Source organism: Talpa europaea (assembly GCF_964194135.1).
Source record: "Talpa europaea genome assembly, chromosome: 7".
Classification (NCBI taxonomy): Eukaryota; Metazoa; Chordata; class Mammalia; order Eulipotyphla; family Talpidae; genus Talpa; species Talpa europaea.
The window spans coordinates 33,362,991-33,382,419 of NC_140074.1; the positions used below are offsets into that span (position 1 = coordinate 33,362,991).

The following is a 19,429-nucleotide window of genomic DNA, read 5'->3' on the forward strand; positions in this document are numbered from 1 at the left end:
CCTCAGCAGTGTGTTTCAGGCATTCTGCCTGTTCTGTTCCCCACTCTGCCTCTGGTGAATCCTCTCACCACCCCCCATGCCTCTGGCCTGTAACTCAGTTCTTGTATGCAGAAATAAATCTTTAAAAAAAAAAAAAGAAGAAATATCCCAAAGAATTTCTTTCATGCTCCAGCCCTCCACCCAACAGTCGCAGGCCATATTCTGACAGTCACTGCCCATTGGCAATGCTCACCCCTTTCTCAATGTGATGGCACCACCATTCTTCAGTTATCACAGTACTGTACCTTTCAGATATACAGCATCGGTACCATGATAACCGAAAAAGGACAGTTCAGTCTCATATCTACCTTAATATTTTCTCCCACACAACCCCTCTGCCCCAAAGATGGCCATATAATGACCTTCAAGTATATAAGCATGTATATACACACACAGGGATATAACAGTGCTCAAACAGGCTGTTTACAGCAACTTCATTTACTATCACTGGGAAGTGCTTCTTTCACTGTGCTGTTATAATTCACATCTTCCTATGTGAGCTGCTCTTTTTGGTGAGTACTTAATTTAATACCTCTGCAATCAATTTCTGTTAACATGTAATAGTCTCAGACTCACTTCTACCATCTCCCTACTAGTCCAGTGGCATTCCTATAAACTCAGTCTCTTTCTTTCTTTCCAGTCAGTTCACATCCTACCATCTTGGACAAAGCTAGAGGAAAGAGGGATTTTTAAAAAAACTAACAACAAAACCCAAGCTGTAATAGAACCAGTTTACTTTCCCTAAAATGGAAAAAAAATTAAGTACAGACACAAGTACTGTCTACTAGATATCACATTAATTTAATGGCATGGGAATAAGGAAATGACAGCAACAGGAAGCAAAATAAGCAGGAATGACAATTTCTGACTCATTTAAGGATCAGTACAACCAGATGTTCACAGTACCAGGCTATACATGGTACAACACCTTTGTCATCTTGTACAACTGGAAGATTAAACTGGACAGAATAAAGAGGTTCAAAAAAACAACTCACGTGTAGGGAGAGAGTGGTCCTAGCAGGACTTTGGAAACATCCTGCTGTCCAAGGGTCATGAGCAAAAGAGCCAGGCTCTGATTGGTCGAGTCCACACATCCACCCTATAAACATAAACACTTTAAAAGTTAATCGTTATACCAACAAGAGAGTGGAAAACCAACAAAACAGAAGAGGAAAGAAAACAGAAAAGGATACCCAGAATAGCAGAGTCCACATAAAACCAGATTGTGATGTTCAAGCAATGATAAAATACAACATGGATCTTTTAAGAGTAATCTTTACATCAACTATAGTTAAATCAATGCAAATTGTAGTAACTAGAACTAACAGAATGGACATTCAAGTCTATCTGTGAAAGATAAAACTTTCCCTTCATAATTAAAATAACAGCAGGACATATAATCAAAAAATATATAATCAGTTCTAGGAAATGTATAGTTAATTACCAAGCATTAACTCAATGACTTACATTTATTTAATCTGTCATAAAACACCACAGTCACTCAGAAATAAAAGGACCTTTATCTTAAAGGGCCTTAACAATAGTTATTCAAATAGGTCCAAACTGCTTGCCATATTACATTAGTTTCTCCTCTTTATCTTTTTCTGTATATGTTAAAATTGGAGAACTACTGAAATCACATCCTTCCATTCTTATAGCTTATGTATTATTTTTCACCACTTTTTCATCTTTTCCCACCAAATCAATAAGCACAAGTCATTTCAAAAACTTTCTCCTGAAGTACAGTTGCTTTGGTTTTCTTTCTTCTTTCACTCTTGAATTTCTCAAACATTTCAGGCATTTGCTTCTTTTGGATGCATACTACTACTGTTTAAATTAGTGGCTTAAAACTGTCTTTATTTCTTTTTTTTTTTAAAGATTGATTGATTTATGCAAGCACTGGGTACAGTCAGAAGCACGGGAGGGCGAGAGAATTCACCAGAGCCAGAGCTGGGAGCAAAGCAGGCAGAAGGACCGAAGTACACTGCTGAGGGGAGCAGCGGGCGGCAGGAGAGGCCTGCGCGCCATGTGGGATCCTCCTCCGGTGGTCGGGGAGCTACCGGGGATAGAACCGGCACTGCAGAGGCTGTGGGCAGCTTCGCAACCCAGCGCTCAACTGCTGCGCCACCGGGGAGGCCCAAAACTGTCTTTATTTCTGCTCATTCTTTCTAGTATAATTTTAGTTAAAAACCCAAGCTAATACTGTATAAAGTGAAAGCAGGATAACCTTGAATTTCTACAGATTTTGTAGACATCACAGTAAGAAACCCAGTTTCTGACCACAACACAACTGTCCAAGGCTAGACTCTTCCAGATTTTGAATATAATAGGTAGCCACTCATTGTTATTTATATAAATACACCCCCCTCCTTTTAATGCTATTTATATAAATACACCCCCCTTTTAATGAATAAAACAATTCTCAAGAACAGACAGCCATTCTGTCAGATAATGCAGTAAAAAAATAAGGGGATTTATACTACTACTAGTTTTTATGAAAATCTATTGCTTTTTCTAAACTAGTTGAATTAATAAAGGACAATATTTATCTTAATTAGCAAATTTTACAGTAAGAGAAATCACAGCATTTATGAGGGTCCAAAAAGGAAAACCTGAACTATGGAGAAGAATGAGAATAAAAATTTGTTCTTTCATAAGAGTGTCTAAAATTAAACTGTTAGGGCCTCCCTGGTGGCACAAGGAGTCAAGCACCACACTATGAAGCAATCCACAGCCTCTGCAGCACGAGTTCAATCCCTGGCCAGCCAGAGAGCAATACATATGGCAAAGCTGACCTCTCCTGGTTCGCCTGCTGCCCTCCTCAGCAGTGTATTTCAGTCAGTCTGCCTGTTCTGTTCCCCACTCTGTCTCTGGTGAATCCTCTCACCCCCCGTATCTCTGGCCTGTACCCCAGCCTTGTATGCATAAATAAATAAATATTTTAAAACAAAAAACAAACCAAAAAAAAAAGCACAAAAAAAACTAAATTAAATTAAACTGTTCTTTTTAAGTCTTTGCTCCCTATCACCATGGTTGCCATTCCACCAATCGCAAATGATTTTTATTATGTACTGGACCAGTATTTTAATCTAACAAATATGCTAGGATCTGTGTATAGGACACCATGGAAGGAGAGAGCAGGGCGATCTCTACAGCAGAGGATGCAATCCTTAGTGTGAATGGTTTCAATGTCACTGCAATAGTGATATATGAGCAGAACCTAGACACAATTTAACCTGAAGCCAAAGCTATGCAGAGCAATAGGACAGCCAGTGCTTCTTACCCTGCACCAGAGGGAGGATTTGGGGAAGAAGGAACTTAAGTGGCTCCTGAAGAGTAACAGATTTGGAGAAGGAATGAGAACAAGAGAATGTGGAAAAACACGATCCAGAGACTAAAAGGGGGCTGCATGCTGTCTTCAGATAAGTATATGAAACATAGGGAGAAGGTGAATTAGGCATATTAAGGTAGGGCTTTTCTGAGCTGGTCAAGAGTTTTTAATTTATCTTGGAAGTGAGAAGCAAATGGAAGTCTCTGAACACAGGAGTGAAAAGATTAGATCAGTGTTTTAGGAGAAGATTTAGACTGAAGGTGTTAGAAAGGATTTGGAAAGGACTTCATCTCTGCAAGTGGTGACAGGCAGTACATGTAGCCTAGGTCTGGGAAGGTGGAGGTGGGTAGTGGATGGAGACGACAGAAAAGATCAACAGGAAATAGTGCACATAGGAAGCCTGAAATAAAGTCAAGAAGTACTGGTAATCGATGAGGCATAAATGGAACAAGAGAGACTAGATCAAAAGATTCAAACTTAAGTAAAAATAAATGACAACTTCAAAGGCAATATTTTTATTATTCATTTAAATTATGTCATGATGGGCCTCCCCGGTGGCACAGCGGTTGAGCGCTGTGTTGCGAAGCTGCCTGCAGCCTCCCCCGGCTGCTCCCCGGCCACCGGAGGAGGGTCCCACATGGCGCGCAGACCTCTCCTGCCGCCCGCTGCTCCCCTCAGCAGTGTACTTCGGTCCTTCTGCCTGCTCTGCTCCCTGCTCTGGCTCTGGTGAATTCTCTCACCCTCCCGCGCTTCTGACTGTACCCAGTGCTTGTATAAATGAATAAATAAATAAATAAATCTTTGGATGAATGAATGAATGAATGAATAAATAAATAAATAAATAAATAAATAAATAATGTCATGCCACAGAATGGAGAATTATTCATAAATACATTATTTTATCCTCTTAATTAAAAATCCTAAACACATACAAAGGAACTTTTCTTAAAGATTTCAAAAAATAAAACTGGTCTTTAACTGCCAGTTACACCTGACTTGCTTTGGTTTTTTACCTTCTCTCCCCTTATGATTCTGCTGAAGTTCTTTTCTCTTCTCACCATTAAAACTTACCTAGCCTATATTCCAACCCAGCAGGGCTAGGTCTCTACTCTAAGACTAGTTTAGTAATCCATTAAACTAGTTCATGCTAAACTGTTTAATGGGCAGGATCAGGTTAACTCCTTGGACCAAGGACAATGAAATGATTTGAAGTAGAAGTTAATTAAAGAAAAAAATTAAATAACCTAACCCAGACTGCATGTTTTTTTTTTTTCCTCTTGTGGACAGACATGCTATGCTTTTGCCTGGAGGGATTATGATCTGCTATTTATAGGGATATAAAACCCAACTCCAGCTGTGCCTATAGGCTCCCACTGAGCTGTTCTGTAATGTGATGCTTCCAATTCCCCCAGATCTGCTGGAAGAAAGAGAAGGGTTCCCATGGTCAGATAGAGGCCCTACGGGTCACCAGAGGAAAGAAACCTGCCCAAGTCAACAAGAGTTGTATAGGGATGCACGTAACGCATGCACATTCTTTCCTCACAAATGTCTAGATGACAAATTCCTGAACAAAATAACAAACAGGGCAACCTGATCACTTACCCCAACTTCTAGTTAGTTACTACCCATCTTTTACAACCACTAAAGTTAGCATCAAACATTGGACTAATTCAGCATCAAAAAAGCTGAAGTCATTTTGATTCTGAATCAGTTGTCACATTCAAATCTAGATTTCCAGCTTCCCTGGAAAACAATGCCCCCCTTCCATTGGGCACCTGGGGAAACTGAGAGAAAGTACACACTTTGCTCGGGGTGGTATGTGGCCTTCAACTGCCAGTCACACCTCACTTGCTTTGGTTTTTTACCTTCTCTCCCTTTATGATTCTGCTGAAGTTCTTTTCTCTTCTCACCATTAAAATTTACCTAGCCTGCATTCCAACCCAGCAGGGCTAGGTCTCTGCTCTAAAACTAGTTTAGTAATCCACTAAACTAGTTCATGCTAAATTGTTTAATGGCTAGGATTAGGTTAACTCCTTGGCTTAAGCTTTTGGAAGAGAGTTGCCAAGAAATATGAGAGAAGAACGCTTCCTGATGGTTCCTCTTTCAGAACCTGCAGAGGTTGTAGACATACCCTATAGATTTCTTCAAGCAGGAGCTTAGCACAGTTCCTGCCAAGGTCCTCTGGAAGCACTGCTGTTCCTTGGCCCTGAGGGTTGGAAGCCAGTTCAGCACTGAGGAAGGTGCCATTGGTGGTCTCAGCAACCAGCGACAATCCAAAACCTGGAGACCTGAGGATACAAAAGCATAGGTACTGAATAAGGATAATGAGATAGGGTTCATAATCACCACATAAGAGAAGACAAACAGCATTTTGCACACCCTTCTTCCACTGTCAAAGAACTTGCCCTGAGAATTTTTAACCATCAACACATATAATAACAAGGACTCCCAGACACTTAGCACCTATTTTGTGCCAGTTTCTAAGTTAGGAGCTTTGATACTACAACTCTGCAGGATAGATATCATCATCCACATTTTACAAATGAGGAAATGGAGAACTTAACTAACTACATCCACATAGCTAGAAAGTGGCTGAAACACATTTCAAACACAGGTCTTCCAGACTCCAGAGCCTAAGCCACTTCTCCACCATAGCACTTACTCAGCCCTTACTCACAGCCCGTTTGGAAAGTATAAGAAACCTGGAGAATAATCTGATTACAGCTCTTGAGAATATCAGGCTTTTCCCCCCATAATAAAAAATACAACAGAAGCCAGAAATGGCTTAACACCTTTATGCTTTTGTCCCTAAGGGACGTCTCTAAATTCAGAATTCAATTAATATAATCAATGAGCTGGTGCCATGTTGTTTTATTTCTACCCCCCCAACATCCAGAACCTAACATCTGCTGTCCAGAACCTCAGCTGATTCATTCACTCATCCAACAAACATTTCTGGAGAAGTATCCAGGGACAAGGAACTTGGGGCACTATAGTAAACCACAAGTGTTCTTGACCACTTGGAGTTTAGTGACAACCAGTTTGACACGTAACAAAATCAGTCCATAAGCAATTAAAAGCAAGTTTTGTTGCATAATATTTTCAGATTTGATACAGCGATTCTACTTTGCCCAATGACTTTTTTTTTTATCTTTTTTTTTAATTAATTTATTTATTTAAGCACTGAGTATAGTCAGAGACACAGGAGGGTGGGAGAATTCACCACAGCCAGAACAGAGAGTAGAACAGGAAGAGTGACAAAGTACACTGCTGGGGGGAGCAGCAGGCTGCAGGAGAGGTGTGCGCGCCATGTGGGACCCTCACCCAGTGGCCGGGGATCGAACTGGTGCTGCAGAGGCTGTGGGCAGCTTCGCAACCCAGTGCTCAACCGCTGCACCAACGGGGAGGCCCTGCCCAATGACTTTTAAGTAAATGTGTTACCAGGAAAGGTGCAGCAGCCTTTCCAGCAATAAGGCTATATGCAATCACAATACAGAACCCGCCTCCTTTAACAATTCAACACATGTGTTCATGAAGTATTTGGTGGTGTGTTCCCCTTAATGGAGAGAGAAGATGACTGGCACTTAGACCAAGAGAAGATTTTTTTCACTAGATTTTATTTACTCAGGGTGGAAGAACTTGTGTGTGTGTGTGTATACAGAGTGTAGATGGGATTTAAAGTTCAAGACACTATTTGTTAATAACTAGGCTTTCATTGCCCTAGGCCTAGGGACTAGACTCCTCCACTCCCAGTGCTGGTCATTGTGACATTTTCCATATGATGGGCACTCAAAAGATGCCTGTTGCTGACAACAGTTAGTCAGAAGGAAATCATTTCTGAAATCATTCTTCCTCTGACTGCCCAACCTCAGAGCTGGCAGCATTAATGTCATTCAGAACAGTAGTTAGAAAATAGCTGGGGCAGCTTCAGAATTAGCCTCCAAAAACACTTTTGGAGTTGACTTACTTTCCGGAGTTGACTCCTTTCATGTGGTCTGTGTAAATATAGATATCGGGTATAAACTTGTTGAGGATGCTCCTTGCAGAATCCACAATCCGGTTAGCCATCTGAGGTGATACACGTACAGAGTACCTGCAACCTAGAGTTAAGGAGGGCATTCTGCTGGGACTCCAGAACAAAGAAAAGTCAGTTATAAAGCTAGCAAATACTATGGAACTGTAATAACAAACTAGGACTTCTAATTACAGTCTATTTCCCAACTATATTTACTTTATAGTAACACAACCTAATTTTTTTATCACTCTATAATTTTTACACTGCGATTTTAAAAAGCTAAAATGCTCTGGTTAAAAAAAAATCAAGCAATATAGAGAGTTGGAAAGCATAAAGTACTTCCCAATTCTGCTTCTAGACTTCCTGCTAACATTCCCTCCCCTAGAAATGGTTCAGCTCAATTTTGGGACATGGAAAGACAACTCTCTCACTGTATGACAACAGCCAGGTTCCCTGTGAAATATCCTCTGACCCCCCTCACTGCTATAATCTTTCTTTTTCAGGACCAAAGGAAAGGATAGACACTACCTGGGTCAGGCCAAGCATAAGGCAGCTGCTGTTTATAAAGATCTAAAAAGGTTTATTTGTTTTAAACTTACAGAGCCTATTTTCAGTTATTTAAATATCAATTACCCCATTTTGTCAATGATACAGGCTTCCCATACCTGCTATTTATGGTCATAACACTGATAATTAGCACTTTTACAACACAGCACACTCAGGAAGCAAAGAAGGAAGGAATTGGTAACTCAAATGAAAAGGCTGGTATTTGAGAAAGTGGAAACTAGTAGCTTATATTAGATTTGAATGCAGAGACTTGCTGTCCCTAAATCACAAATCAAATAAAAAAAAATGTACTGAACACTTTTAATCTACAATATACAGTCAAGAGCTTCCTCTGTATGTGGGATGAGGGATTATAGAAACAGAGAGGTAATATGTCATCTCCCACTACCTAATACCCTAATCGGGTTTCCAACAGGGAAAACAAGGGATATGATGTGCCCATCCCTGCACACAAAAATTACTTTCAATAACACAATTTCCATTTGAGCTAGAGAAACAAAAAGCTCAGAGACTGTGCAAAGAAACTGACGCCATCTCTTCCCTTTTATGATCCATCCTGAACACCCCACTGTAAAAACAATCCTTCTCCATGAGAATCCCCCCGTAACTCTAAGCTCTTCCAGATCTCACTATCAAAACTCTTCAGTTTGGTCAGTATTCATCCCCAGTCTGGCACCATCATACCCCCACCCTTCCAAATTATCCAAATTCTTCAACCTGGACTGCCTGCCTCCATTATTCCAGCCCAGAGTTCTCTTTCTCTCCTGAAACCCTCTAGCCCAGTACCCACCTATGGTCACTAATTGAACTTACCAGACATCTTCCTTCATACACACACATTTTGTTCTTGCTCTTCAATAAGACCACACACTCCACAAGGGAAAGGACTCTATTTCTGTATAACTCAGAACTCTCTAATACACTAGTTTTGTACTCAAAAATATGTGATAAATATTTGACTTGACTCAAAGGACAAACCCGAAATGAGGAAAGAGCAAAGAGGGATTTTTCAATACGCACACAGAGCCCAGTTACATCACCACCTCTCTGTCCAGAATGTACTTTGACCACAGGCATCTCAGACAAACAGTCCCGGATCTCATACCCTTTGGACCTGGGGGATGATTTTCTTCTGAAGCTGCCCACCCTTCCCAGGAAAGCACAGCTGTCCTATCTTAACACAAAAACCTAGAGCATTCATGGTTCCCAAAGCTCTTTCAGGTACATAATCATCTTATTTTATACCCACTGTAATTCTGGGGCAAGGGTCACAGATTCTTGGTTCCAGAACTCACACTGAGGAAAACATCTAAGATTCAAAATTAAATAGATCCAGCTTCCCAAAGACAACTTCCTCCCCTAATGCCTCCAGAGATGTGGAAACCAAAAGGTAATAGTACCAACTCAAGGCCAGAGAGAACCTATGCTAGAATTCAGGCAGTGAAATGAAAAAAGGAAAGGAGCTTTAAAGTCGGCTACATCTCAGAGTCGCCACGGAGCCACCTGGCTTGGAAAGGAGGCCCTACCAAGGAATGACTATGAGTTCTAGAATCAGACAATCCACCTTCAAATCCCATTTCCAGCAAAGTGCGTCACTCTGATCTCATATGCTGGTCTCTGTGCCTCCATTTCCTTATCAGTAAGAGAAGAATAATCATTAATACTCTCCTCAGGGTCTGGAAGCTCAAATGAAATAATGCATGTAAAGCACATAGTGCCTGGTGGTGGCAAGAGTCCAGTGGATGTTAACTATTGCTTTTCTTACTGTTACTTCGACATTCAAATCCAAAATAGTTTCTTATCCTTCTGGAAACCAGAGACCTCTAGGAATGTGATAAAAAGCTATGGACTCTCTTAAACATACATACCCCCTATTGCAGACAATTTCAGGGGAATGTGATAAAAAGCTATCGACTCTCTGAAACACACACACACCCTACTGCAGACCATTTCAGGGAAATGTGTACCTCCTGAAGCCCACTGATGAATACCATATGAAGAACTCTATCCAAGACAGATTCATAGTTACAGTCCATAAGAAGCTCCCCCCCATTCTTCTCCCTTCCTGTTGTTCAAGGTCAGAGAAAGGTAAAGAGACTGTGTATATTTGAGAGGGAGAGTGGGGGAGAGGGTAGGAATGGGGGAAAAGATTGAGATTCTCTAACCACCTTCCTTCATGGTTAGAGAAAGGAAACCAAATTGTCCCCAAAATTACAACTCTCTCCAATCTTCTGCTTCTACCCCAAGCTTTTTCTTTTAATTCTTATATACCAAATCATCACTACTGGGACAGAATCACAAAATTAAAACACAGTGTTCCCTTCTCTCATCCTGCATCAGGTAGGTAGAAAATGAGAATGGGTGGCATTAAACAAAGATTAAACCTATGCCCCTCACAAAGGGAAAAGATGCATTTTGGGGGGTGACTCAGTTAAAACCACAAACACACTCAAGAGTAGAGCTAGTTCTCCCACCTTGATCCCTCCTATGAGGAACAAAACCTCAAGCTCAGCCCAACAGTGGTTAAAAAGCAAACAAACAACAACCAAAAAAACCCACAAAACCAGCTAAAGGTTTTTCCAAAGGGAGTTCTTTTATCCCAGGCTCCAAAACTGGCCAAGAAGGTTGGATCTCAATTCAAACCCACATTCCTTGGAGGTGTTTATAAAATGGGCAGTTCTGTCAGTGGCTGGAACATTTGGTTTGCAGACAGGGATCTGAGACCGGTGCTGCAATAACTTTCCTCAGGAGTTCAGAGAAAGGTTCTCTAAGCAGAGGTGTACTGAGGATGATTCAGATGTCCTACCCCACCTCAAGAAAGGGGTGGGGGGCCTTCCTAGTGGCGCAGGCGGTTGAGCGTTGCACTGTGAAGCTGTCCGCACGCAGCCTCTGCAGCATGGGTTTGATCTCAGCCGGCCGGCCGGCGAGAATCCCACACGGCAAGGCAGACCTCTCTTGTCTTCTTGCCCGCTGCTCCCCTCAGCAGTGTACTTGGTCACTCTGCCTGTTCTGTTCCCCACTCTGTCTCCGGTGAATCCTCTCACCCTCCCGTGCATCTGGCCTGTACCCTGGTTCTTGTATAAAAATAAATAAATCTTTAAAAAGAAAGGGGTGGGACTCAGGACTTCACCAGTCTTTCTGGCTCAGATTCCACATAAGAAAGTCTCAAAGAAAACCACGAAGAAGCCAGGGAGGAACAAAGTCACACCGCAGGTGCCTAGGGGCACAGCAGTTCTCTTAGCTTTCACATTCTCATCCATACAACCCCAGGGGCTTCCCCATTTCCCAGTGTGGTCATCAAAGCCCTCCTCAGAAGGTTTTGTGCACCCAGTACAGAGAGTACAGGAGGGACTCGAGTATGACAGCCTTGTTACACTCGTATTATTAACAGAAGACTTTGTAAAAAAACACATGCTGGAAATCACATTTCTAGACTAGCGAGGATAGATTCTCAGCACAGTTCACTGCCATGATACAGCAAAAAGAAAACAAATCTCAAATGAGAATAACCAAATTGAAATAGTCCTGGCAGTGAGGTAGGATTTCAGGTGTAAGGCCACTGCCACAATATTTTTGGTAACAGTGAAAAACAGAAGAAAATTCAATGACCATCAAAGAGTTTAATTTGGGGTCCTTTATATGGTGAAATACAATGTTTCCATTAATACAAACAAGGCTTGAGTTATAAGTAACTGAAACAATAAGACATATTTGGTAAAAGAAAACAAACACTCATATTGCATTTCCATTTCTCCATAACCTGTTTTAATCTCCTCAAAATCAGAGAATATAAGAGTTAAACGTCACCTTCAGAAGTCAATTTAACTACGCACCTGGGGGTTCCCAGAACAGGAGCCAGTTCTCCCTCACCCTCTCTCTTTACATGCAGGGGATGCGCCCCTTAGAAGGACTCTGGTAAAGCCATGCTGAGAACAGACCATATCCAGCGTTTTTCGATATAAATTCACTGTTCCTGATCCTTAGAAGAACTTCAAGCAACAGTGTAAGTTTGATCTTTTATCTCAACAACAGCTCTCTCTACCTGGTGGTTGTGAGGCCTATCCTATTCCACGTCCTCTTCACTTACTAATAAGTTCACCTGGGTCTCTGAAAAATTAGTTCATTGCACACTTCTTTTCATCCAAATAAAACCTCCTCCCAAGTCCCCTGAGGAATACTAATTTGACCTTAAGCATCTTCCCCAATCCTGAGAAGACTTTACCTACTTTGTCAAACTTCCCTTTAACCCCCAGAAAGTCATTCCCCAAACCTATCAAGTGCCCTGGCATCCAACACCTGCCCTTACCCAGATCTTGTCAGCACATAGAATTTTACCACTTTTAATATTTGAAATCCAAAAACACACTTCCCTCAACACAATTGCTTGTTTCTTCTGCACAGCACACATATCTACTTTCACTAGACTGAATCTTTAACCTGTTACGGTTTCTAAGATTTCCCCTGACCACCTGGTTTCTTGACTGGCAAGCCCCTACTACATTACTAGTAAGGAGTACACTGGTCGTCACTACAAAGAAAACGCTCATCAATACTCCCTCCAATTCAGACTTCCACACACTCACCCAGTCAATCCATAACCATCCCAGGATGAAACTGGCCCTCCTGCTGTCTCTACTCTCTCTTGCTGCCAACTGCTACTATACACAGCCACACAGTCATGCAGTTGGCACCATGATACAATTGCAGCCTCAGCAGGGCCCTTATTGTTGTTCCACAGCCTTTTTCTTTTCTTTGGTTACTACACCAAACTGTATCCACCACCACTGTCACACTCTTATCCCTGACCAAATCCTAACTGAGTCACAATTCAAAATTCCTCCCAACCCGCTTCAAATCACCTCCAGACAGCTGGATCAAGAGCCATCCTTATCACAGACCTTCATATCATGTCTTTAATCCATCCCCTGTCAAACAATAATAAAAATAATAGCAGGGACCCCGCTCGTGGCACAAAGGGTTAAGACGCAACCTATGAAGCTGTAGCAGCCTCTATAGCACGCCCTGCCGGCCGGCCAGCCAAAAAACAACCCACATGGAGCAGCAGACCTGTCCCGTCTCACCCGCTGCTCCCCTCAGCAATGTACTTCGGTCAATCTGCCTGTTCTGTTCCCTATTCTGTCTCTGGTGAATCCTCTCACCCCCCACACCTCTGGCCCGTACCCCAGCTCTCATATGCATAAGTAAATAAATCTTTAAAAAAAAAATAAAAATAACAGCAGCATACACAAGCCCAGCACATCATATTAAATAATACCTCATCCTCATATAATCTTCATTGCAGGTATGGTATGACACTATACCATGTCATAGTATAGTGGGTCCAAAGATAACTGAATCAACCAAAGCTTGGGGCCAAGATCCTATCATCAGTGGTAGCACCAGAGTCACTACCCACAGCAGTGATTGCAATATCTGTGCTTTAATCACTTTGCCACATTGATTAATAAGTCTCCCTCTCTCAGGCTTAAATCTGTTTTACCTAATCTACATAAATAATCAAATAATTGCCAGCTCATGTTTTTTTAAAGGGAAAGAATCTTCTCAACTCTCTCTTCATCAAATTACCTGATCTTTCTTTTTACTACTGTTTCCTGTAAAAAATTTCCCTCTCAGATACTCCACAATCCAAAACTGGTTACTGACCTCTGTTTCTACCACTCTTGGAAAGAGTACCTCACAGGGAATCAGCAGCAGCCTGCTGTGAGTTCTTCGCCTATCTCCCCAGCCAAATGCTGACTCCTCTGGATCGGGGCACTGACCTGGGCTTCAAGAAGCTGCATTTTCTTTATTTTCCTCCCAACTCTTTAACTTTTCCTAGTCTGCCTCCTGGAAGCACTTACTTCACTTCCGCTTTCAAGTTTTACTGATCTCTCAGGATTTTCATCCTCCTTTGTAGTGTACATGGTAGTTTCAATCCTTCTCAAATCATTCATTTCTGGACTTCACCTTGTCTCCAAGTTGCAAATCTACATTTCTAATTTCCTTACCAAAGTTACCTCCCTGTAACCATCTTGAAGAAGCCTCAAACTTAACATGAATAAAACTGATTTTAATCTTCACCATCCCCAACCCTGCCACAGCCCACCCCAAATATTTGTAGCTATTATCAAAACAAACATCTCCAGCCAGATGCCTAAGTGAGAAACAGCAAATTTATCCAAGTATATAAGGAATTCATACAACACAATATCAAAACACAAATAACCTGATTAAAAAGTGGTCAAAGGATTTGAATAGATTTGAATAGTTTCTCCCCAAATATACACAAATGGCCAAAGGGTACATGAAAAGGTGCTCAACACTTTTAATCATCAGAGAAATACAAATCAAACAATGAGATGTCATCTCAAACTGCTAAACAGAAACAAACAAAAAAACAAAAACAAACAAAAAAATGTGGTGAAGGTGTGGAGAAAAGGAAGTCTTACACACTGTTGGTGGGAATGTTAATTCATATAGCCATCATGAAAATAAATATAGAAGTTTCTCAAGAAATTAAAAAGATCCATATTGAACTGAAAGGGGTTATGCTAAGCAAAATAAATCAGAAAAGGGACAAATGTTAAATGATTTCACTCAGATACGGAATATAAAGAAATAAAACAAAGGAAAGACAAAACAAACCCTACAGGGGCCTCCCCAATGGTGCAGCAGTTGAGCGCTGGGTTGCGAAGCTGCCTGCAGCCTCTGCAGCGCCGATTCGATCCCCGGCTGCTCCCCGGCCACCGGAGGAGGGTCCCACATGGCGCACAGACCTCTCTTGCCGCCCGCTGCTCCCCTCAGCAGTGTACTTCGGTCCTTCTGCCTGCTCTGCTCCCCACTCTGGCTCTGGTGAATTCTCTCACCCTCCGCGCTTCTGACTGTACCCAGTGCTTGTATAAATAAATAAATAAATCTTTTTTAAAAAAAAAAAAATCTAAAAATCTGAGTGTAGAATTGAGGCTATAAATCAGAAAGGGCTGGGGCTAGGAGACTAGGGAGCACAATGGACGATGTAGAGGATTATTAGTGCTTTGGTTGTGGACATGGAGTTACGGCAATATCCATCTGAAGAGGTATAAACCTATGCCCTTAAAATATATACGGTGTTGGGCCTCCCAGGTAGAGCAAGGGGCTAGGCACCACACTACGAAGCAATCCGCAGCCTCTGCAGCATGAGTTCGATCTCCGGCCAGCCAGGAAGATCCCACATGGCAGGCATACCTCTCCTATCTTGCCCACTGCTCCCCTCAGCAGTGTATTTCAATCAGCCTGTTCTGTTCCCCAATCTGTCTCTGGTGGATCCTCTCCCCCCTCACATCTCTGGCCTGTACCACAGCTCTTGTATGCATAAATAAATAAATCTTTTAAAAAAATATGTACATATATATATACAGCATTCTAAACCAACAAGACCTCAATGAAAATTAATTTTCAACAAATAAGATTTTTAGTGAACATATACAAATGCTGATTTATAATAATGCATATCTGAAAAGTATGTAAAAATAGGATTGTTATAATGCAATCCTATTTTAATAAAAAAAATTTTTTTAAATCCATGAGATCTAGCAATTCTACTTCTAAACATACATCCAAAATAATTGAAATCAAGATCTCATAGATACATATGTACTCGTATGTTCATTTCATCATTAGTCATAATAGCTAAGATATAGAAGCAACTTAAATATCCATTGATAGATGAAGAAAATGTGATATTTACATACAATGGAATATTATCTATCCCTTAAAAATGTCACAACAGGGTACTATAGAAACTATAGTACCCTGTATTAAGTGAAATCAGCTAGACACAGGAGAACAAACATTACATGATCCCGATTATACATATAAATAATCTAAAGTAGTTAAACTCATAGAAGCAGAGACTGGAATGGTGGTTGTCAGGGGTTAGAGAGGGGAAAATGGAATGGTGGTTGCTAAGGGTAGAGAAGGAAAAATGAGAAAGTGTTGCTAAAAAGTACAAAGTTTCAGTTATGCAACATTAAGACTACAGGGTCCACTGCACACCTTAATGTACCTATAGCTAAGAATACTGCATTTATACTTAGAAAGCTGCTAAGAGGATAGACCTTACGTTGTGATCTTGTCACCAGAAATTTAAAAAATTAATTTTTTTTGAACTAAGACAGAGCCTCCCTAGTGGCGCAAGGGGCTAAGTCACAGCACTATAAGGCTATCTGCAGCCACTGCAGCAAGAGTTCGATCTCCGGCCAGGGAGGTGACCCACATGGCACAGCAGACCTCTCCTGTCTTGCCTGCTGCTCCCCTCAGCAGTGTAGTTCAGTCAATCCACCTGTTCTGCTCCACACTCTGTCTCTAGTGAATCCTCTCACCCCCAACACCTCTGGCCTGCACCCCAGTTCTTGTATGCATAAATAAATCTTTTTAAAAAATTTAAAAAAAAAGACTAAGATGGCAGGAACAATCTTTCAGAGGTAACAGACATGGAAGCTGATGGTACTGATTATGTCAATGGTTTCACAAGTGTATACTTATCTCCAAATATTAGTTGCACACATTAAAGTCTGTGTGGTCATTCGTATGTCAAATAATAATTGTAGCTCAAAAAAGTTTTTAAAAAATTAAGGTAATTAATTAATTGATTATCAAAGTCTAAGCAGAGTAAGCACTAAACAAACAGTAAATATTATTCCCTACATCCTGTACACAAAATTAGCCACTCTCTTAGCTTCCCCCACTCACTATGCATACATCTACATGATTTTACACATTATATCAAAACTATGTGCTTGCATATTTCATTTCTTCACCAAGTAATGAGATCTCCCTTCTGAGGAAGAGATTTCAGTGCATTTGGAGGCCCCAAGCCACAGCTTTTGGGAGAGTATTACATATATGCAAGTTATTTGCTGAGTTAACTGAATAAATCAATTTAGTCATGTTGAGGCAAACAATAAAGCATCATATCTCAACCAACAATTACAATTTCATTGTCAAGAATTTTCCAAGATTGGGTCTCCCCTGGTGGAGCAGCGGTTGAGCGCTGGGCTGCGAAGCTGCCCGTAGCCTCTGCAGCGCTGGTTCGATGCCCAGCAGCCAGTGAGGGTCCCACATGGCATGCAGACCTCTCCTGCCGTGCCCACTGCTCTCCTCAGCAGTGTGCTTTGTCAGTCTGCCTGTTCTGCTCCCCACTTTGGTGAATTCTCTCACCCTCCCGCGCTTCTGATTGTACCCAGTACTTGTAAAAATAAATAAATCTTTAAAAAAAAAAGAATTTTCCAAGATTATTGTCTAAAATGTAAATAACCCTGAGATGTAGAGTTGTTATGAGCCATTCTTAGTGCGGTAAGAAAAAAATAAGAAATCTTATCCAAATGCAAAGGATACGCCATTCCTCTGATTCGTTTGATTTTTCCTGGATCTGTGAGTTGAACAGGTTTCAGGAACTTTCTTATGGGACATGAGAAGAACACCTCACCTCCTCCCCCAGGAGGCATTCCCCGTCGCACAATCTGCATATATGGGGAGAAAGAAGAAATGAGGATACAGCAAAAAGTGGATTATCCTGACACCCAATCTAGAAGGTTTATACTAAAGGACTCTTCTTTACAAGACAGGTAGCTCTTTCACATTCAACTTGTCAATCCCTTCGAGATCAACAGCACCTTATGTTAGTTTCAACAGGGCAGTGTTGAGCAAAGACACCATATGGTGTGTCAGAAAAAGGAGCAGATCATGTCAGCATATCCGAGTCAAATTTCAGGCAGGACACTTCACCTCCAGGGCCTGTTTTTTCATCCTTAAAATGAGGGACTGGCCTACTTCATCAACTGATTCCATTTTTTAACTATCAGGAACTTCCTTTTCTCCTCCTATGCAAATAACTGATATATCAAAACTCTATTTATTTAAAAAATAACAATGTAATAAGAAGGAGAGATGCCAGACATCTTAAGATATCCAGTGTTATCACATTGGATTGACATGATTTCTTTCAACAGCTTGAGTCCCACTCTGCCTACTGCTAACAGATGCTTAAGTTACTTCTACTAGGTCTTAAAAATACTGAAAATTCTCAGAGGCATCCAAAATGCAAGACCATGGACATAGTTATATCCAAATGATCTAGATCAGAGAGGCTGTATGCCAGAATCCTGGCTCCACTATTTACTAACTGAGTGACAGGAATGGAGTTGTTAAAGGAGCAAAGGAAGTTAATATATGTGTAATGCTTACAACAGTGCCCACCACAAAGTTAACTGTTGGCTACTACTATCATTATGAAAGGGTCCCTTTTTTAGCTCAAAACCTGTAACATGTGGTTCACGAATTCTGTGGCTCTTCCCATAAATGTCAACTTCAAATGTGACACACACTAGGAGTCATAAGAAAATGCTTTACACAGATATACACAGCCAAGAATTCACACCTTCTTACCTTTAGCTCAAATGATTCACCATCAATCCCAAACTGTTTCAAGAGAGGAAGGGCTGTTGCCTTGAGAACGTCAACCTGTAGAATTATTTCGGGAAAAAAAAAGATTAGTTAAAATCCTGAGCAGATGTGGGCCTCCCTGGTGGCGCAGGCAGTTGAGCGCCGCGCTGTGAGGCTGTCCGTAGCCTCTGCAGTGCCGGTTCAATCCCCTCCAGCCTCAGAGCAACCCATATGGCAAGCAAACCTCTCCTGTCTTACCTGCTGCTCCCCTCAGCAGTGTATTTCATCAGTCTGCCTGTTCTGTTCCCTGCTCTGTCTCTGGTGGATCCTCTCACCTCACCCTCCCATTCATCTGGCCTGTACCCCGGTTCTTGTATAAATAAAATAAATATTTAAAAAAAAAAAAATCCTGAGCAGATGTGAAAAAGAAAAAGCCCATGAAGCAGGCTGAGGCTTAGCAACAGATAGATGATGCAGCCTGGTAAAGAGGAAGGACACTGGCTTTAAAGTGAGGTGGGCCAACTCTGCTCCCAAGACTGTGATTTTATAAGCCACATGGGCCTCTCTGAGCCCTGCTTTTCTCATTTATGATATGGAGACCTACTCCTACCTTAGAAGTCATTTTGAGCATCACAGACATCCTGCAAAAGGAATCTAGAAACTCCTGGACTAATACAGAAAACAAAATGGGACCTCTGTTCATTCTTACGGATATAAACTCTATGGAAAAAATATCAGCATTTTTTTATTCATCTTTTTCCAGCAAGGTTGCTTAATGTTTAGAGATGATGACACTCTAAGCCAAAGCAAACCAAATGAACTATTCAAAGACTACCTAAGAGTTCTGCTGATACCCAGCACACAGGCAGCTAAAGGTAGGTAGTGGTTCTACAAGGGAGTATGGGCCCATGGGAGAATGATAGGTTCAATAAAGCAGCACAAACCCCAAAATGTAACTGACTGCACCCACAAGACTGTGCCAAGAATGCTATTTTAATGTCCTCTCCATTCAGAGGTCCTAGGAGACCTGGGCTTACTTCTTAGTTACCTGTGGT

The 19,429-nt window shown here is 41.3% G+C and overlaps 1 protein-coding gene across 1 annotated transcript in view; it reads right to left on the reverse strand.

Moving 5' to 3' along the window:
* Nucleotides 1–19,429, reverse strand: part of RCL1 (RNA terminal phosphate cyclase like 1) — a gene marked incomplete at its 3' end in the record, with an annotated part of 51,493 nt that overhangs the window by 10,470 nt on the left and 21,594 nt on the right. The window contains exons 4-8 of the mRNA XM_084238465.1: nt 18,378–18,452; nt 17,328–17,452; nt 7,338–7,463; nt 5,502–5,658; nt 1,035–1,138 (exon numbers count right to left, since the gene is read on the reverse strand). Coding sequence (XP_084094591.1) covers nt 1,035–1,138; nt 5,502–5,658; nt 7,338–7,463; nt 17,328–17,452; nt 18,378–18,452 — 587 coding nt within the window. The remainder of the gene's footprint in view (nt 1–1,034; nt 1,139–5,501; nt 5,659–7,337; nt 7,464–17,327; nt 17,453–18,377; nt 18,453–19,429) is intronic.